The sequence below is a fragment of the Anabrus simplex genome, chromosome 3 (assembly GCF_040414725.1).
Source record: "Anabrus simplex isolate iqAnaSimp1 chromosome 3, ASM4041472v1, whole genome shotgun sequence".
Lineage (NCBI taxonomy): Eukaryota > Metazoa > Arthropoda > Insecta > Orthoptera > Tettigoniidae > Anabrus > Anabrus simplex.
This window is the reverse complement of record NC_090267.1, coordinates 236,388,513-236,410,577: the sequence shown is the minus strand read 5'-3', so window position 1 is coordinate 236,410,577 and position 22,065 is coordinate 236,388,513. Positions and strand designations below refer to the sequence as shown.

Sequence of the window (22,065 nt, the reverse complement as noted above, 5' to 3'; positions counted from 1 at the left end):
TTTATTTATGTATTTATTTCTATTATTTTCTTATATCTTCGATGTAGTATGATACGAGTTAGTTAGTAATGCACATAACAAGTGCACTGACAACAGACCAAAAAACAATTCTTTCAAAAGTACAGAGTTACACAACACATTTTCTTACTTTATTTTACCTTATTCCAGCTGAAGGATCCGTGTTACAGCACCCCAACACTCGCCATCGTCACCAGAGCTGTCACCGGAAATATCCTCGTCACTCGACTCCTCACTGTGGCTGTCGTCTCGCAGATTCATGATAATATCGTCCATGACTGTGTCCAATACCACGTCCCTTTTGTAATCGTCCTCTTGAAATTTTTCAGCATGTGACACACAAGCCTTCCACTCCTATTCGGTTACTTTATCCAGCTCCTCTTCCATTAAAGATTGGACGTCAGTTAGTTTGAACGTTTTGTTCCTTTTCCCTACAGCAGTTTTAACGTTTCCCCAAACCAGCTCTATAGGGTTATATTGACAGTGATAGGGAGGCAGGCAAACAACGGTATGACCCTTTCTGTCAGCAAGTGTATCAATTTCGTACATTTTTGCCTTTGGCTTGAATTGTTTCACAAGAGACAACAGTTCGAGTCTGGTGTGATTGCTGTCATGAGGAATATTCCTAGCAGATAACCACGATATAATATCAGCTTTTCGTGTGTTCATTGTAGGAATTCGTTCTAGCTGTACTGAATGGTAGCTGGCATTGTCCATTACAATCACTGCGTCTTTGATGTTCCTTTCGTCAAGAGCGTCTAAAAACTTCAAAAACCACTCTTTAAAAACCATAGCGTTCATATCAGTGTGGTAGTCATCACTGGTCGATTTCACCTTTGGCCTGAAAACCAATTTACATTCCTGTAGAAAACCAGTGCGACTGGAACCTACGTGACAAACAATAATTCGTCCACCTTTCCCTACAGGAACTTTTAAACCTCCTGTATCCTCTTTATCTTGCCAGATTTTCATTGGAGCATAATTCTGATGAATGTCTCATCTAAATAAAATATATGGGGCGATGGGTCCTTATATCTCAGGAGATGCATTTTTCTCAAAAACGTTACTCTGGCTGTTACTATATCAGCTCTCTCCATTAAAAATCTTCTCCCGTCGTTGCTTTTTTTATACTTGAACCCCATAGACTTCAGTATCCTCCACAATGAAGTAACTCCCCATTTAAATTTTATATCTCTTTCTAAATCACCACGTAATTTGTTCAGTGTCCGGTATTCACCCTTTACGTAATAACTGAGGAGAGTTCTTCTAGTTACATCTTTATGGAATCCGTCGATTACCTTTGTTATACAGTTCCTTTTGATTCGCTTGCGCGGTGATTGAAATGAGATGGAACCAGATGACTGGGTACTGTCTTTACCTTTCTTTACTATACGCTGAACGGTTCGTGTACTAACTTGACAAGCTTCCGACACTCTCTGCTGCACTTTATACACACTCACTAAAGGGCCATTATTTTCTGCTTCCTTTTGAAAATATTCATGAACATTGCTGATCAGTTTTCTACCCTGGCTCCTTATCTCCTTCCTGTTCACCATTGTATGATATACGTATAGTGCAATTATTATATATAAAAACAACACAGAGCAACACAAATAGAAACAATAGAAAAAACTAACGTCACATCACATGCCACGAAAACGTTAATCGAAGAATGCAGTAAAGGACGCGGCAAGAATTACTCATAAAACAAACTCGTCAAACAAGCTCTTTGTAATACCCAACGTACTCTCTAAGACTACTCGGCAACACAGCAGTTCGTGGAGCGAAATGAACGCGGCAAAGTCTCCGGGAGACTGAATAGTTCTCAGCGCCACCGCTAGGCGATCTTTTGTCTGATTGGGCAGTGACATACTGCCCGCACCCTACTTCCCCTGACAGCATGTAGGCCGCCCGCCATCAGAGTAGAACAATACTATAGGAGATTTCAACACCAGAGTGGGGAGGGACAAACTCTTATGGGGAAAAGTCATGGGTAAACATGGAATTGGGAACTGCAATGCTAACGGTTTGTTACTTCTTGGCCTGTGTGCTGAGCATGAGCTCTTTATCATCAATACCCAATTCCTACTGCCAAATCACTTCAAGACCACATGGAAGCACCTATGCTCTAAACACTGGCATATGACAGATTATGTCATCACCGGCAATGCAACAAGAATAAAGTCCTAATCACGAAAACAGCCCGGAATATTGATGACTGACGGACGTATCATAAACTTCTTATTGGTCGATTCAGGAATACCATTCATAAAAACCATGAACCCACTTCACGAATCCAACAAGGAAGAAGTTCAACACCTCTAAACTTCAACTTGATCAAAACTGTTCTAGAACAACTAACTCACAATCCAATCAACACTAAGGATGTAGAATGTGAATGGACCACACTTACAAATATCATTACAGAGTCTGCACAGAAAGTTGCTGGCTATGAGGAAAGGAGAAGACTGGTTTGATAAAAACAATGAAGAAATCTTGAATCTCATCAAGGCTAAACGGGATGCCTATCTATCCATTTCTCAGGATCCATCCTCCAGAGAGAAGAAAATGAGTTTCCAAGAACTAAAACAGAAGTGTCAGTCTGAAATGAGGGAAATCAAGAACAACTGGTGGCAGCAAAAGGCCAAGGAACTTCAGAAAATCCCCGATATCAGGGACTTATGCAAATTTTATGCAGGACTAAAGGAGCTATATGGTCCTGTCCACTCATCATCAGGAACTCTGAAAGCTATTGACAATCCCACCATTCTTACAGACAGCCAGGACATCTTGAAACGATGGAAAAAGCACTTCAGCTCACTCTTGAACTGTAGTTCTGCTGCTGCTGCTGCTGCTGCTGCTGCTGCTGCTGCTGCTGCAGATTTTCTTCAACATGTTCCTCAACATACTCCCCAACCCCAGATGGACACTCTTCCAACCTTCAAGAGTTTATCAAAGCTCTCAGCAGAATGAAAACAGGGAAGGCTCCAGGATCAGACAATATTCCTCTCGAACTCATTCAAAGTGGAGGCTCACCTCTAAAACCCAGGCTTTTCTATCTGATTCTTCTAATCTTGGAAATTAAATACGTTCCTGCTGCCATGAAAAATTCCAGAATAGTTACAATCTTCAAGAAAGGTGATTGCAGTATCTGTGGAAACTACCGTGATATATCCCTGCTCTCCATAGCTGGAAAAATATTTGCTAGTACTGAATTGACTTCAAGTTGTGTCTGAGAGGTTACTACCTGAATCTCAGTGTGGGTTTCGTGCCTCTTGTGGTACAATTGACACGATCTTCTGCGCAAGACAACTCCAGGAGAAGTGCAGAGACAAATTACACCTCTGTTCTTAGTGTTCTATGACCTTGAAAAGGCCTTTGATAAGATTCCTCGAAATGCTATGTGGATGGTTTTGAGGCGCTTTGGATACCCCGAGCATCTTGTTGGTCTGATCCATGATGGTATGGTTGGTCAGGTACTGTATCGGAATGATATCTCAGAAGAATTTCCACCGGGCGAGTTGGCCGTGCGCGTAGAGGCGCGTGGCTGTGAGCTTGCATCCGGGAGATAGTAGGTTCGAATCCCACTATCGGCAGCCCTGAAAATGGTTTTCCGTGGTTTCCCATTTTCACACCAGGCAAATGCTGGGGCTGTACCTTAATTAAGGCCACGGCCGCTTCCAACTCCCAAGCCTTTCCGATCCCATCGTCGCCATAAGACCTATCTGTGTCGGTGCGATGTAAAGCCCCTAGCAAAAAAATTCCAATTACAAAGGGACTCAAGCAAGGATGTGTACTTGCACCTACACTTTTCGCCCTATACCCGGCAGCTATGCTTTATGAGACAACACCTGCAAACAACACAGGTGTGGAAATGAAATATCGATATGACAGGCGCTTTTTATCCAGGCCACACTTCGCTCCAAAATATTAACCTATTCCACCCGGGTCACAGAATTGCAATATGCAGATGACAATGCTTCTCCAGCCCACACACCAGAAAAGCTTCAACAATCTGTCACCTGCTTCAACAGAGCTTATGAACGTTTTGACCTGACTGTAAACATTCAGGAGACCAAAGTGCTTACTCAGCCTGCTCCTGGACCCTCCTCCCAGATATCAGATATCACCATATCTGGCACAGCTCTGGAAAGGGGGAAGCACTTCTCGTACCTTGGGAGTATTCTCTCAATGCACTGTACCTCTGAGAAGGACGTGGAAAACAGAATACAGGCTGCCCATGTGGCCTTTGGAAGTCTCTCACATCATGTATTCCAGAACAAAGATCTACGTATCCGAACGAAAATAATGGTGTACCAAGCTGTTGTTTATTTTTACGTTACTCTACGGGTGTGAAACCTGGAGCCTGTATCGCTGGGACATCAAGAAACTGGAACGCTTTTGTCAACAAAAACTTAAGACACATCATGAACATCAACTGGGATGACTATATAACTAATATAGCAGTTCTCGAGAAAGTAAAGTTAAACAGTATCGAAGCCACCATAATTGGCTTAGATGGGCAGGCCATATCCATCGTATGAGTGACAGCAGACTCCACTCGGCAAATCTTGTACGGTGAACTCAGCACTGGCAAGAGGACTCGCGGTGCTCCTCTGAAGCGATATAAAGACCAACTTAAGCAGACCATGAGAAGAGTACATATAAACCCAAATACTTGGCATAATCTCGCATTGGATTGCCCTCACGGGCGTGCTACCATCTCAGCTGCAGTTCCACAGTTTGAGCAGGAACGTCGAAGACAGGAAGAGGAAACTCACCAGAGGAAGAAGCTACGTCAAATGCCGCCACCTTCCATCGGGTGCAACATGTGTGGCCGTATGTTTTATGCAAGAATTGGTCTGATAAGGCATCAGCGTCACCTTCATCGTATGGACTAAGGATTACGAAACTGCAGGCGAAAAACAAAAACTCAGATACCAGTATAGGCCAACAACGACAACGTACCCACTGGTTAACCGAATCTAAAACAAGGTTGGTGCACTTGGGCATAAATGCACATTTGTTGAAATTAAACTGAAGTTGTATTTATGAATGCATGACTAAACAAATAAACAAAAAATGCTAAAGGTATATAATAAGGGAAACAACAGACAACTTTACACTTCAGGATAACACTGCTGCTCCTTAGAAGTTGTTACATATTAGTGTTGCCCTCACCTGTTACCTTTAACAATATTAAAGGTTTTAAATCATTCAATGTTTTTATAATGGTGTATTTATGTGCATATTAGAGTGAATACCTTGTAGTGAGAAGAAGGTGAAGGGTCACTTGTATGTTAGAAGGATCAAGACCTACACATAGTGTGTTTCTTGACTACTTGTTTAGTGATTCAATCAAATATGGCGGCCCACAGTTGGTGAATGAAGCACGTTTGAAGACACGCCATTTCCTGCAGAACTACTGGCCGGATTTTGTTAATAATCATGCCCCTGAATTTACAACATCCACGATTCTAACACCAGGTATATATTTTTAAAAATGTAGTTCTATTTAAAACTAAATCCATACCATAATACTGGCAGGTATTGACACTCTGGGAAAGAACTAAGTTTGATTTTGCACCCCTTGATGACATTACTAAAAGTTATGTTTTATGAGTTATTTGAGGTGAACATCTTAGCTGACTTACCCTGTATACATACTAATAAACTTGCATAATTATATTATGTTAGGAAAGTGATAATTTTTGTATCAGAAAGCAAACAGATTCCAGAAAAAGGAAATAATGTCCTTTTTTCCCAGCCAAAAGAGTGGGAAGAAGTGATACAAAAGTTATAAAACATGAAGAGACTATGAGATGGAAATGAAGATGCTGTAATGAAATGAAATGGCGTACGGCTTTTAGAGCCGGGAGTGTCCGAGGACAGATGCTGTAATAATATAACTAGACATAAGGAAAGATACTATGCAAAAAACAGTGAAGGTTGTCCCAGTCATAGAGAAAATGCAAGAAACATGTCCACAACATCATGGATATATAACTCATAGCACTGAACATTCAAATCTGAAGGTGGTTGATCACTGGACAGCCTTAAGGATCACTGCACACACACTACTTGAGGAAATTGAACTCTAAAAGACCATGAGAAGTGAAGAAATTGTGCAGGTATGCGCACACAGATGGAAAAATGTTACAATGAATTGGTAATAATATGGCCAACAGGGATGAGTGTCATTAAAGGACAAGGTCTGAGAACACAAGAATAAATATCTCAAAAGCTTACTGTGAATCAGAACAGACAGTAAGTAGCTGGGTACTGCCAATGTGCTTCTGTCACCTTTTTCCTCCACAATAAATATAACGTTAGTACTCCAAAGCATCACTTAACCTTTAAAGCCCAGACTAATTGCATTTTGTTATAAAATTAATTTCATTAAAACAAATTCCTTGAAATAAACGTTCTGCTTAAAGCTTGAAGCTGAAAGTTTATTTCAAATACAAAGCAGTCGCAATGCAAAGGGATCAATCTCACCAACGTGGCCAACAATGCCTGGCCCTGGTTGAGGAGGTTCAACTTATAGAAGCAAACCCTAATTATTTGTATATTCTAAATTCTAATGGAAGAGAGATAACTGTATCAGATAGACACCTTGCTCCAAAGGGACAGATGCCATTTTTAGAGGACCGGGATGGAATTCAAGAGGAAGACATTGAAAATAACGTCAAACAGGATACGACTCCTCCTAAGCCGCCTCAAAATTCAGACACAATGGAAAGTGATGATGCCAATCTGAACAGGGACTGCAAAAGAAGAAAGACAAAACTGGACGGGAATAATGTACCCCGCAGCTCCGGCAGAGTAGTAACATCCTCCAGTTACTTACAGGACTATGTATTAAATCGATCTGGGGAAGAATGTAATGAGTATAACAGTCAAATCGATTTATTACTATAACTGATTCTATGTCAAGGTAAAAGGAACAAATAGCATGAATTGATTCTTTATTTGTTTATGTATCCATAGCACCTAGAGTTTATATTTTGAATAAACTGTAATGAAGTTTAGACCAAATGTTAGTTTAGGCTGAGCAATGCATTGCTTGGTAGATCCATCAGGGCTGTGAAGCAATGGGTTTGTTTGTGTGAATTATTGGAGTATTCAGGTAGTTTTCTAGTAATAACATAAAATTTTGCTAGTGCATGATGGCAGAGATTTTCACAATGTTTTGCAGTATAATTTTGGCACGGAAGATGCTAGTTTGAGGCAAAATCATCCCGAAGAAGCCAATGCTTCTCTTACACTAAAACTCTATGTAAATTACAAAACTGGCAAGTAGCAAATCAAAAACAACTGTTTGCAGGTAATCTGTTTTCATAGTTCATTTACAGCAAGAGTTGATCAAAATATTATATCAACATTTTTATAAATGAATGTTTCTGTCACGTCTTTGATGCAACTGCTTCCTGTTTCCCCTCCTCTGTGTTCAACGTTGCCAACATGTTATTCAGCACAGAAGTCGTTGGCCTGTTCAAGGCATAATGTCTCCATCCGACGGACTAATCACCATCAACAGTGCCATATGCTCTCATTCCATACTAAGACTCTGGTGGTACAGAGTTTATTCCAGGTTTTTGGCACACAAACTAGTGATTGCATTCGACCGTCTCTCTTACACTGCAGGCTAACGTTCTGACGGTGAACATTTTTTCCACCAAAAGGACTTGAAACTGCTAACCAGTATCAGACCAAAAAACGTTTATGCCTTAATCACGGCCACCAGGCAGGCTTGCTAGCTATAACACAAAGCATACGTCATCATCATCATCATCTTAAACCATCTCCAGTTTCCCGGGTGTGGTATATGAGCCTCCTCCATCTCATCCTGTCCTCCACCAACTTGTCCCAATCATGACCTCTCAGCAGTACATCGTTCTTAACTAAATTTATCCATTTCCTTCGTGGCATACAAATGTTTAAAATTATAAATGCATAGGAAACTGATGGAGAGCAGTCACTTACTGGGTAAGTAGGTGCAAACAAAGCATACACAAAAGAAACACACAAAAAGTCCCACATTTCCAGCAAATTATCTAATAAAGAAGAACATAACCAAAAAGTTTGGATAGGTTTTCACATTTCTTTTATGTATGGGTCATTAATGCATACTTACCTGGTAAGGTGGTGCTCTCATCAGTTTCCTATGCATACAGTGAAATCGCATTAGTACATACCTCATTAATGCAATTTTCCATTTATGGCATCTACAGTATTTATTGAAGTCCCCATCATAGTTCTACTAACTACACATTAAAACTACTCCTTAACACATTTACCATCATCTGCTTACTACGTTGGCAGTAGCATACAAATGTTGACCAATCCTGATGATTGTCAGTCCGGCCAAGTCATGGTAGGAGTACTGTATGAAACAATTCGACATTGTGTTACTAGCCTAGTAATCTGAGGCACTGAAGTAAAGTTGCTTCAGTTTTTTGCTACACTGTTTCGTTTTGACAATTCCAGTTTAGCTATTGCAATGTTTGAAGTCTATCATGTATTGTGAGAGTGATGAGGAATTTTGTCGTGGAGAAGAAGAAAGTGAGGCATGAGGAAAAACTAAAATTTATTCAAGAAGTAGATCGTAGGCCTAACATAATACTTGTAGATATTGCACGGATGGTGAATATCACTCCTTCAACACTAAATAAAATAATGAGTAGAAAGAAAATAATTGAAGCAACATGTGAAGGAGTAAATGGCAAGCAAAAATATATGCGTTAGGGCCAGTTTCAGAACTAGAAAACGTGCTTTTGAAGCGGTTCAAACAAACCTGTGCTTCCAATGTGCCCATCAATGGAACTGTGCTAGCCCAGATATCTTATTTAGTGTGAAAAATGGGATTTGTTGACTGCAAAGCATTAAATGGCTGGATAGAGCAGTTCAAGAATTGCCACACCTAGTCTTACAGAAGCATGCAAGGCCTGTAGCCAGTATGTGAAAACAGATACAATTGAATCATGGAAAATCACTCCTACACACTGAATCAGGGCATTATAAAGTGCATGAAACAAGTGTACAGAAAAAGACAGAAGAGGTTGGTTTTCTTCAAACAATGAAGAAGATATATTAGATGCTGCACAGTTCATTACAGCTACTTGGGATGCAGTGTAGCATTAACAATCGCTGATTTTTTCAACACTGTTGGATACTGTCATGTGATTCAAGATGATATCACACTGAAATCAACATTTTGGAAACAGATGAAAAAACCAATTTGTGGATGATGGAAATGACATGGATTTCAAATCCTACATAGAATGTGATGGCAACATTGCAGTCTCTCAATATATGACAATAGACAAAATTCCTGAAGAAAAAGCACTGGGTAATGATGAAAGTGACTATGAACCAGAGCCTGAGCCAGTTCCTATACTGTCAAAAATGATGAACGCAATGGACACACAGTAAAGCATTACTGGTACATGTTTATTTTCCAAGTGGATGATGCCATGAAATAGTTAAATAATATTTAAGGTACTGTTTGAAAATTAGGATGATACGTATTTTAAACCTACAAGATGTTGAGACGTGCTGTGTTTTTCATATATGTACTGTATTTTGAGCTCATATGAAGATGTATTAGTTTAATAAGGCACACATTTGTTTTTTAAAAACAACTGAAACACTTAAGGGTTTTCTAGTAAATTTTCTCGTTTATGACATTCAAGTTAACAAGATTCTGCTGTATAGTCAGTCGGTCAGTCAGTAGTTAAAATTCATGTTGTTTCTGACATCACCCACAAATTAGTGCTTTCAGCTGTTTCCAAATTGTTGACTTCCGGTGCGATGTCATCTTGAATTCCATGACAAAACCTATCTTGACAGGTTTCTTACCTAAGCATTTACATTTTTGAAGTGAACCAAGAAATTAATACGATTTCAAAGACAATATAGAAAATATCAATACAATATACAGTAGAGTCTCGTTAATCCGAACTAATTGGGACCAGAGTCTGTTCGGATTACGAAATTTTCGGATTAACCGGAAAATATTTTCTAATAATAATCTTATCATTTATACATCCCGCTAACTACTTTTACGGTTTTCGGAGACGCCTAGGTGCCGGGATTTTCTCCCGCAGGAGTTCTTTTACGTGCCAGTAAATCTACTTAGACGAGGATGATGTATTTGGGCACCTTCAAATACCACCGGACTGAGCTAGGATCGAACATGCCAAGTTGGGGACACAAGGTCAGTGTCTCAACCGTCTGAGGAAAATAGTTTCTACAATACAGTACAGTACATACTGTAATTTGAAATGTCCACTTTAGCATTTAATGATGTTATGTTTATGAGACGCTGGTTTAACACTGCATCTTCGAGTAGGTTCCAGTAACTACGGCAAAAGAAACTAACACACTTTGTAAAGATAAACGAACAGTGATTGATGGTTTATGATGAGTAATTATGTTTCCATTAAGTTATTCTTGTAAAATATGACTAATAAAATGCAAGTAAATCTTCATTCTATAATATGTTCATTTCATTAAGGATATTTTTAAAAAATGAATATTTCAGTACGGATTAACCGGACTTTCGGATTAACGGGGTTCGGATTAAAGGGACTCTAGTGTAGTATGTTCAGTTATGATGTACTCTACATTTGAAGTGAAACAGAATTCAATGATTATTTTGAACCATAATTAACAGCAGTAAGCTCTTGCAGTGGCTGTTTCAACCTTAACCTCAATATTCCATTAATTGTCCACACCTAATATTTTGAGATCAAAAGTGTTGCCAATACACAAGTATATACGGTATTAGAAATGTCCGAGATAAAAAATGAAGATAATAAAAATAGGGTACATACTGTCCATTCTGGTGCCAAAAGGATTGTTTAGTGGCGACTGGTTTACTCCAGGGGGTGGCTGTGTGAGCTGGGCAATAAGTGCACTACTAGTCTGGCTGCTCTGAGGTATGTACGGGCTTCGTTGTTGAGGTGGCATCATAGGCCAGCGGGAGGGTGGGCGGGGGTAACCAGGACTATTCTGAAGGAAACCTCGCACCACCAGATTTGTTGTCAGGTTTGTCTGCTGTTGCGGCTGTGGTTGTGGCTGTTGTGGTGGTTGTTGTTGATTTGGCATCATTGGCTAAACAGAAAGTAAAAAAATATAACACAGTTTTATGAAAACATCACACAATTCTTTATAAAACAATGTAATCACATAAACATGTAAACTGAATATTGTATTTGTAATATTCTACTATCATACTTTATACAAAATTGTACAGAAGTTCAACCGCCAATACGGATTCAACAATGAGATTCATAGTCTGTAGTATCATACTTTACTCACTCTGTATTTAAACAAACTTTCACTTGTCCAAAATATCAAATATCATATCAAATGATTAAGTTCAGATGTTATTAAACGTGTGTGTATGTATGTTCAGTCCTCAGCCTGAAGTATGGTTGGATCCTCAACAGCTCCACCATTAGTTGTCATAGATGGCCTAGGCATCACTGAAGAGGCATGCTAGTTAAATGAGGAGTGATGTAGTTTCCCATTACTTTCCACACTTGGTTTTTCTTCAAACGATGAAAAAGATAACCATATTAAATATTGCACAGTTCATTACAGGTCCTTTGGATGCAGCGCAGCAAAAACAATCGCCGACTGTTTCAACATTGTTGGATACTGCCATGTGATTCAAGATGATATCACACCAGTCAACATTTTGGAAACAGATTAAAGAACAAATTAGTGGATGGTGGAAACAACATGGATTTCAAATCTTATGTAGAATGTGATGACAACACTGCAATCTGTCAGTGTATGACAACAGACAACAAGGAGAATTCTTTACGAGGGTTACCGAGTCATTTTCCACCCAAACGGAGGATGGCGCAAAATGGGCAGTTGATTGAAGATCCACGATAGGAGCATATTTGATGAAGCTACGACGACAACGGGGCCACCAACAGGACATTGTGTGAGGCAGTGATACCAGATCGGGTTTCTTAGATTGTTGCAGGTAAACTGTGGAAGTATTGGTAATAAAATCGCAAAATTTGAAAACTTAGTTGATGCGAGTGACCCTGATATAATTGTGGGTACGGAAAGTTGGTTATCGGATAATATATATAATTCAGAAATATTCAGGTCGAAATTTCTAACGTTTAGACGGGACAGAGGGCCAGAAGGAGGGGGAATTTTCATTTGTGTTAGGTCAGAGCTAAGCAATAAGTTAAAATGTGTTCTCGATGACTGCAAAATAATTGGGGTGGAGGTAAATAATGTAGGTACCCAATAAAATATAGTCATTATTGGAGTTTATCACCTGGGTTTGAACACGATCACTTGTCTTTCAGAACTGACATGCGCAAATACAAGCTACGGGAAAAGAACTATAATTGCAGGGGATTTAAACCTACCGTCAGTAAACTGGGCTGGGTCAAATACGGGCGGGCCTATCGCAGGAAGCAGTTAACTTATTAGTGTGCAATAATGGCTTTTCCCAAGTCGTTACAAAGAACACACGTACACAAGTACTTTTAGATGTTTTTCTAGTCAGACCGGATGACAGTTATATTTTGTGATGTAATTGAGGGGATTAGAGACCACAGTGCAATGGTACTCGATCTCTCTCAGGAAACTTGTAATACGAGGCATGTAGGAATTTCTAAAACTATTTGGTGCTATGCGAGGGGAGACTCCGTAGGTTTTCAAAACTATTTGAGGTTGTGCTATACTAACTGGTTAAAGGAGGGCAAGGGGATGGACGACATTTGGGAGAACTTATTTTAAATACTGGACTGAATAAATTTGTTCCCAAAAGGATAATTAGGGAAAATTCAGATCCGCCGTACTGCACCGCAACTATTAGGAAGCTTAAACGTAAGACCAGGAGAGCGTTCAACAGAAAAAATGATAACAATGTGTGCAAAGCGGAGTATAGAAGTTTTGTGAAGCTTTTGCTAGCAGAAAAGAAAGTGGCTGAAGAGAAATATCTTGACAATATCCTAAATGAAAATCAAAAAACCTGGAATGCTTTTTTTAAATATATACGAAGACTGAAGGGAGAGAACAAGTCAGTTCCTTCTCTTTGTACAGGAGGGGATTTATTGGCGACAACAGATGGAGATAAAGCGAAAGCATTAAATGAGCACAACGGAAAGGTTTTTAATCCGGCGGCACAGTTATTCAGGGACAATTTTCAGAAAAACAATAATGATTTCCAAATTAAAGCTTCATTATTGCTAAAGGTCCTTCCCAACTCAGAAGAAGTAAATCTTGTGGGCCAGATTCCAATTCTGGGGAGGCACTTAAACTCGGGGGTGAAGCAATCTTACCATATTAATAAGAATCTTTAATGTATCATTGAATAATACGAAGGTTCCAGAAGATTGAAAATTGGGCACTGTAGTTCCTATTCACAAAGGGGGTGACAAGAGCGACTTGAACAACCACACACTGGTAAGTATGACGTCAATTGTATGCAAACAAATGGAGCAATTAATAGTAGATTATTTGAGGTTAAAATGGGTTCTCTTATGGAATTATATTTAATGGGCAGCATGGTTTTAGGGAAGGCTTCTCCTGTGAAAGTCAGCTCAGTTCCGTATGTCAAGATATATTGGATAAGCTCAACAGTGAGTCAAGGATTGATGTAACAGTAATTGATTTTCCTAAGGCATTCGATCTTGTGCCACATGACATCTTCCTTAACAAGTTAGCGCGTAAGGGCATTGACATCAGAGTTATGAAATGGATACGAGAACTCCTCAAAGGAAGAACTCAGAGGGTGTGCATGGGAGAAATGCTATCTTCTCCAATAAGAGTTACGTCTGGTGTGGCTCAGGGTAGCGTTATTGGGCCAATTTTTTCATACTTTTCACGAATGATATGCCTGATTCCATAAAATCAGAAGTGCGCCTCTTTGTCAATGACTGCGTCATATACCAGGAGATAAAAACAGAGGAAGACGAACTATTGCTTCAGCAGGATTTAGATATGATTGAAAAATGGGCGCGTGAAAATCGAATAAAAATCCACAGCGGAAAAAGCAAGAAATTGTTTTTCAGTAAAAAAATGACAGGAAAGAGGAATTATGACATTGGAGGGGAAAGTGTTGTTGAAGTTGATAATTTTAAGCACTTAGGTGTTACTATTAGAAAAGACATAAAATGGTCAAAGCATGTGGAAAATGTAGTTAAGAAATCGTGGAAATCATTACATTTTATTATACGGAATCTCAAGAAAGCTAATTCTGGTGCCAAAAGTGAAGCTTATAAATGCTTGTAAGACTGATTCTCGAATATGAATTTTTTTTTTTTTTTTTTGCTAGAGGCTTTACATCGCACCGACTCAGATAGGTCTTATGGCGACGATAGGATAGGAAAGGCCTAAGAGTTGGAAGGAAGCGGCCGTGGCCTTAATTAAGGTACAGCCCCAGCATTTGCCTGGTGTGAAAATGGGAAACCACGGAAAACCATCTTTAGGGCTGCCGATAGTGGGATTCGAACCTACTATCTCCCGGATGCAAGCTCACAGCCGCGCGCCTCTATGCGCACGGCCAACTCGCCCGGTGAATATGAATTTGCGTGTTAGGATCCGCACAGGGTGGGTTTAATAAATTCCACAGAAAAAAGTTCAAAGAAGAGCGATGCGTTTCATAACTGGGAATAGGAGGAATACCATTAACTGGGAAAGTCTTGAATCAAGGAGAACTAGAGCTCACCTGTGTGGTCTTTATAAGAGCTATATGGGAAGGGCTGCCTGGAGTAGTATTAGGAATATGTTGAAATCTTCCTCGTACGTATCGAGAAATGATCACAAGCATAAAATTAGGGCCAGAAACCAACATAATACGGACGTGGGCAAGTTTTCCTTCGTAAACAGGACCATAAAGGATTGGAATAAATTACCTGCAGCAGTCTTTGATAGATTCCCTTCCGGTATCAAGTCATTTAAAAAGACCATTAGTGCTACTGTAAAGTGACAAGTGGTATTCTCTTTTCAGGGAATTACTTGTTGTACTCATGTAGTAGTAGTACTAGTAGTAGTAGCAGCAGCAGCAGTAGTAGTAGTAGTAGTAGTAGTAGTAGTAGTTGTTGTTGTTGGGTAATTATGGTTTAACTTCACTTTATTATCGCTTATAATGTTAAGCTAGTATTAAGCTCAAACTATAGTACTGTGAGCCGTAGAGTTAAGCACTGGAAATACTTAAGTTGCGTGGGAACTTGTATATGATGATGCTGGATTTAGAATGTTACTCTAGTAGTGTTTCTGGTAATATTTTCTTTCCATGGAATTGTTCGTTTGTTTGTTTGTTTCATCTTATATTTTACGTGTTGTGCACATAGTTAATTTTAGGATCTCCAGATGCTTTTAATACCTTTAATCATCATTTGTGTATTATTTGTACATTAGATGTATTTGTAGTTTTGTATTATGGCTGATTATGGCCAGCCAAGGCCGAAACTAGTTCCTCGACTAAAAATGTAATGTAAACATTATTTAATATAGTATTGAAAAGGTGGACCATTATGACATAAGTTATTATTGTGATCATAATTCAATACAGATCAAAAACATGAAGTTTATATCCTATGATAAAATTAATTCACAGTCACGGACAAGGCCTATATTAAAGCATGGTTGCTGGCGAGACGTAGTGTTTACAGTGCAATATGTCCTCTGGTACAGGAAAAAACAATTTTGATACTTTCCTTGGTCTGTCACTGAGGTATGAGCGATGCTAGTAAAGTCATTCCCTATACAGCTAGTCCATGCATGATTGGTGTGAAAATGTTGCTCATAGGATCGGTTGGAGCATGCATTTCAGTGGGCTTGGCAGAGTGATATATAAGAGCAATGTCATGACCTCAACCAAGGCCGAAACTAGTTCCTAGACTAAAAATTTAATGTACACATTACGTAATATATTATTGAAAAGACTGAGCGAGTTGGCCCTGCGGTTAGGGGCGCGCAGCTGTGAGCTCACATCCGGGAGATAGTGGGTTTGAATCCCACTGTCGGCAGCCCTGAAGATGGTTTTCTGTGGTTTCCCATTTTCATACCAGGCAACATCTTAAAGGCAACCAAGGTGTAAAGGTCAGATATCGTTCGATGTGGGCCTGTTGAATCTGGCTAGACTTCACTCCCAAAAGCTTACTAAAGATTTCCTAGGTTAAGGAATTGAAATATGTAGATGATGCTGCCGCACCTGCTCTCACACCTGATGAGCTACAACAGTCAGTTAGTTGTTTCAAGAGTGCTTGCGATCATTTTGGTCTCTCCTTAATGGTCCTTAATGGTTCAGAAAACCAAAGTATTTGCACAGCCTGCATCTGGGGTCTAACCTTCCAGCTTTCAATATCTCCATTGTGGATACTCCACTGGAGCAGGTCGACCATTTTATATATCTAGGAAGAATCTTCTCATCAAATGCTAACTTCTCACAAGATGTGGAGAAATGGTGCTGCCCACTCAGCATTTGGATGTTTATCCTGCAGTGTCTTCATAAATAAGGACTTTACAATGCATACCAAGATCATGGTTTACCATGTCATTGTCATATCAACACTGCTTTATGATTGTGAAACTTGGACCCTCTACCGTAAGTATATCAAAAAGGTAGAGCGCTTCCATCTGCAAAAAATTAGATCCATTCTGAACATCAATCAAATGGGAGGACTGTGTCACCAACCTTGCAGTTCTTGAGAAAGCACATGCTATAAGCATTGAGGCTACCATCACTGGCCACTGTCTCAGATGGATAGCGAACGTCCGCTGCATGAGTGAAACCAGGCTTCTTCGTCAACTCCTGCATGGTGAACTCTGCTCTGGCACAAGACTTCACGGAGCCCCTTTGAGGTGTTTCATGGATCAGCTAAAGCATACTACAACCTGTGACAATAAAGTTCGGTGAATGAAGTCAGAACGGTCGATCCGGCAACACCGGTGACACACAACACTGCACCTGCATAGCAGCAGGTTTTGACCACATGCTCCCAACGTTGTTCAGTTGAGCACCGTGTGTGTACTGTGCAAGACCTGTTTGACACAGTGCGTGTTTAGTGCACTGGTTCTGAACTGCGTACAGGAACATGAACGACCAAATGATCAATGTACAGTTTTGTTTTAAGCTTGGAAAGACAACAAAAGAAACGCATATGATGCTGGTACGTGTTTATGAAGATCAAGCACTGTCCTTGAAGTGTGTGTACGAGTGGTTCGCCCATTTTCAAGGAGGCCGGGAAAGCGTTTCTGACAACCCCTGTAGCGGAAGACCGGCAACTACCATCAGTGACGAAAACACTGAGAAGGTGAGGACATTAATCACGAATGATCAGCGATTAACTATGCGCATGATAGCAGATGAACTGCAGATTAACCATGAGTCTGTACGACAAATCTTTACCCAGAAGTTAAGGAAGAGGAAAACATGTTCTCGTCTTGTGCCACATCACTTGAATGACGACAGAAGCAGGCACGTTTCGAGGCTTCACAGGATTTTGTCGAAACGGAGGATGCGACACCAAATTTCTTGAAATGTCTTGTCACTGAGGATGAAACCTGGTTTTCTCAGGTACGACCCTGAAACGAAACGGCAAGGCCTGGAACGGTGTTCTCCGGGATCCCCTTGTCGGAAAAAAAGGTCAGAGCCGAAAAGGCACGCATCAAAACGATGCTCATCACATTTTTCAATAGTCAAGGCATTATCCACAAGGAATTTCTACCTGAGGGAACGATGTTGAATGCTGCACGGTACATTGAAATTTTGACTAGTTTCATGAAACGTCTACGCAGGGTACGACCCAAGTACGCACAACAAGGTTCATGGTTTTTTGTCCATGACAACGCTCGCCCACACACAGCCAATATAGTCAAATAGTTCATAGCAAAAAAGGAGGTGGTGCAACTTGAACATCCCCCATACTCGCAAGATCTCAATCCTCCAGAATTCTTCCTATTCTCACGACTCAAACCAGCTTTGAAAGGAAAGAGATTTGACGACATTCCTGAAATCCAACGAAATGTGACGATGCTTTTGAACACCGTCCCAAAGGAAGCCTTCTTGCAAAGTTTCCAGGACATGTATCGCCGATCTCAGCAGTGCATAGTTATGGGAAGGGACTATTTCGAAGGACAGTAAGGTTACTGTCATGCATTGTTCATCTATGTTGATAGTACAGGACTATTCACCGAACTTTATTGTTACAAGTTGTATGAAAAGAGCTGGAATTAACACTCAATCCTGGGATGCGCTTGCTGAGAATCATACACTTCGGTACCACAGTTTCTACATCAGTTACGGTGTTTGAAGAGGAACGACGACGACGTGAAGATGATGCAAATTTCTGTAAAATAATTTTCCGCCTTGTCAATACTTTATACACTTTATTCTATTTAATTGCCGTATAAAGTATTGACAAGGCGGAAAATTATTTTATAGAAATTTGTATATAAGTCAATACGGACCAAAATGGTGAAAATAGTCAATTGTGAAGGTGATAAACGAAAAGCACGGAACCTCCATCAATCTCAGACCCGCCCTCCCCCAGCTATTCCATGTGATCATGCCAAAGTCACATGAAACATTTTCACAAAGCATTGTGAGTGTGAAAATGTAAACTGCTGAAGATTATGTTTACTAACATACGAGTTACAGCCACCACCAACGACGACGATTACACACTTATATTTGAACTGATTTCTTTACATGTTTCTTGAAAAGCTTTTCTTCACCAAATCCCCTGTTGTAGGACAATTAATAAATAGCAGTCACTACATTTGAACACAAAATAAAAATGCTTTATGCACAGGTATAGTATAGTATAGCATTGTTACGTGCCAGCTCTGTACTAACCGCTTTCGGCAATTACAGGAAGGGGCTACTGACTTGGGACCTCCCAGCTGGCTTGCAGGGAGGGGCCAGCCTATCCATGTATTGTTCTCATTGGCCGGCTTACCTGTGAATTTCTTGAAGATTCAACGGGAATGTTCTGCCTCTAATGACATCGCAAAATTTCTCGCTGAAGTCACGCAAGCTGTAAAAACGGAAGCTAGCCGCGGACAGTCAGTCAGTGTTGGACTTGGGTGTTGGACTCCATGGTGAAGTCAGTGAGAGACTCTGCGCGTTTGGGATCGGTGGCTGGGTTGAGGGCGACAGAGCTGTTGGCTCTGTTAAAGATAGTATTTAAAATAGTTTTATTTTTGAGTCCACCTTGTCAATACATGACAAAAAATTAATATTTTTAATTTCTTTTAATTGTTTAATTTTTTATTATTTTATTTTTTTATTTTAATAATTTTAATAATTAATAATGATAGAAAATTAATAATTTTATATCATAATAAGGTGTACTGACAAGGTGGACTCAAATAAAACTATTTTAAATAGTATCTTTAACAGATTCAGACAAGTCAATACAGGATCAAGTAAAATACCTATTATGGTTAAGTTTATCAACAAAGCTGTTGGCTGTCGCTAGTGTCCCACCAACGTCTGAACCAGGAGCTGTTGTTGTAGTGTCAGGGAGACCAGTGAGTGGGTGAATTGGAGACGACAGAATGGAAGATTGTACTGTGTATTCGTATAATTCTGTGGACTGAGGATCACCGTGAGCCAGCGAGGAAACCCGCTATCGTGAGTGCCAGGATAAATGAACCTGTGTTAATGTTCGCTGTTGAGAATATCGTCCTGCTGTCGAATACTGTTGAGTTGTTTAGTTGTTCGCTGCATGCGACTGTGTGATGTACTGGACTATCTGTGGAGTCGAAGCAAAGAACAGTCATCATGTGTTGTGTAGCCAGTGGCACTGTGTTCAAATCCAGCAGTCTACATACAGCTGCTGTAACGAGTTGACTGGACTTGGGAAAGTGAAAATAAGGATTATAGCCGATCACTCTACAATGCGATTTTATTTGACATAAATAAATATCACACGAGAACACGTTCGCTTCCTTATATAAATTACTTTATTTACACTGCACGTCACAACACACAATTATACACAGTAGCAAATAACACTATATACAACACTCAATAGCGGAGTACCCTGAAGTCGATTCTAACAAGTACAGATATCAACAACACTGACGCGCACCCTATAACATACTCTCTCTTGAATTCACCGCCTGACTCACTTGAGTCCAGTACTCATACTCCACCTCAGAGCCCAACAGTCACTCCCAGTCCATCACTTGCCTGAGTCCCAAGAACTAAAAACTGCGAGCTTAGAACTAGAACTTCCTTCACTGACTGACAGCTGGATATTTATACCATTCGATCAACCATCCAGAATGATCGACTTCTGGACGAGTTCTTACAACACTCTAATGAAACACACTCAAAACATCGATCGACCAGCTAGTCGAATGGGTACTCGAACGTTCCTCCGCTATTTAAAAAATGTACATGGAAATATCTACAACATTCGTAATGTCTCTACATGTATCTGGATAATAAAACCTTGCCGTAAGTTTCCAGAACCTTTCACCTATACCAAATTATAGTACAATAAGTCTAACATACAAACATTATGGAATTTTCTACTGCTTTCGACCATATAGATTTTGAGGTTAACTTATACACAATATGTATTTGAGGTTATACAATTTTATACTACATATTTACAGGGAAAACATATACTAATCATGTTTAACACTTAATAAAAGATAGTTTAGCATTAAATAAACTATAATTAAAATATATTAAACATAATAATTGAAGGTTTTACGTCAGTTACGATGTCGTACCTATGACAAGCCGTCCCAGGTAATTCCAACTGGCTAGGACTCCCTGGTGTGTGTCCAGAAGAGAGATTTGTAAATAGACAGTAATTAGTAAGTGTGGCCATTCATAGCTGGTTAGAATTGTGTGTGTGTGTGTGTGTGTGTGTGTGTGTGTGTGTGTGTGTGTGTGTGTGTGAGCGTGCATTTGTGCGCGCGCGCGCCCGCGTGCATTTATTAGGTCATACTGAAATAAATTGGCATAATCAAACAGATGTAGTTTTATTCATAACAAAATGGTGTCAGAAATTAGGATAGACCCCATGTGATACATCACTGTAATCAGCGTTAATCAGTGGAACAGATACTACAAGTTTCGACCGCCATCAGGATCATTCCAGAACGTCGGTGTATAGTGACTGCACACTCATATAATTTTTTTTTTTTTTTCAACTTTTGTTAATTATTGCATGTTAGTTGAGACCAGAGAACACATGAAAATGGAGGCACAGTTAAATGCATTCTTCGATATGATGATGAAGATGGAGAAGAAGATGGAAGAAAATCAAAAGATGGTGATGGAGAAGTTGGAAGAAGGCTATAAGAAGAAAGTCAGGAGAGGTTAGTTGAAAGCCAGAAGAGGATGATAAAAGGAAATACAAGACAATTAAAAGAAGTTGGAAGACAAATACCAAGAGAAGACAGAAGATGGTCAGAAGAAGATGGAAGACGGCCAGAGACGGAAGACATCCAGAAGATGCTAGAAGACGGCAGAAAGAAGACTGAAGACGACCAGAATAAGATGGAGGATGGCCAGAAGATGGGCAACGGACAGAAAAATGTCGACGATGGTCCAAGCGAGATGAAGCATGTTCCGCAGGTCGGCGCTCTGTCCCGTAGACTTTGTCCAGAAGACTGCGAGTTCTGTTCCAGGAAGGAGGTCGAGCACGAAGTTTCCTGCCGAGTGTTCACCGTGGCGTTCGAAGGAAACTGGAACTGTGACGCCTGGATGGAAATGCAGAGGGATGGGGATCATCACTTTCCCCTGGTCTCCCTGGTGCCCCTAGCTTACCAGTCCGCAGTGCACGAGGCCACGAGATCTACTCCAGCGAGGACGCCGTGTGAAAACGAGCAGCGCGTTCCGATGGATCTAGGGTTCGCCCTATCTGAGCACCATCCTGCCCCAACCGATAGGTACTGCCTGGATCTGACAAGGAGACAGAGGATGTACACGCCACTTTCCGGGAGAGTACACGCACAGAGAGCGATAGAGTGAAGGCGTGGTACAACCGATGAGGGGACACCATCGGATATCATGAGAACGGCCTAGCTACATAA

General features: G+C 40.2%; 1 protein-coding gene across 1 annotated transcript in view; it reads right to left on the bottom strand.

The window, feature by feature from the left end:
- Positions 1-22,065, bottom strand: part of LOC136866185 (mediator of RNA polymerase II transcription subunit 25) — a 370,114-nt gene that overhangs the window by 217,732 nt on the left and 130,317 nt on the right. Inside the window, exon 8 of the mRNA XM_067142927.2 lies at positions 10,857-11,136. Coding sequence (XP_066999028.2) covers positions 10,857-11,136 — 280 coding nt within the window. The remainder of the gene's footprint in view (positions 1-10,856; positions 11,137-22,065) is intronic.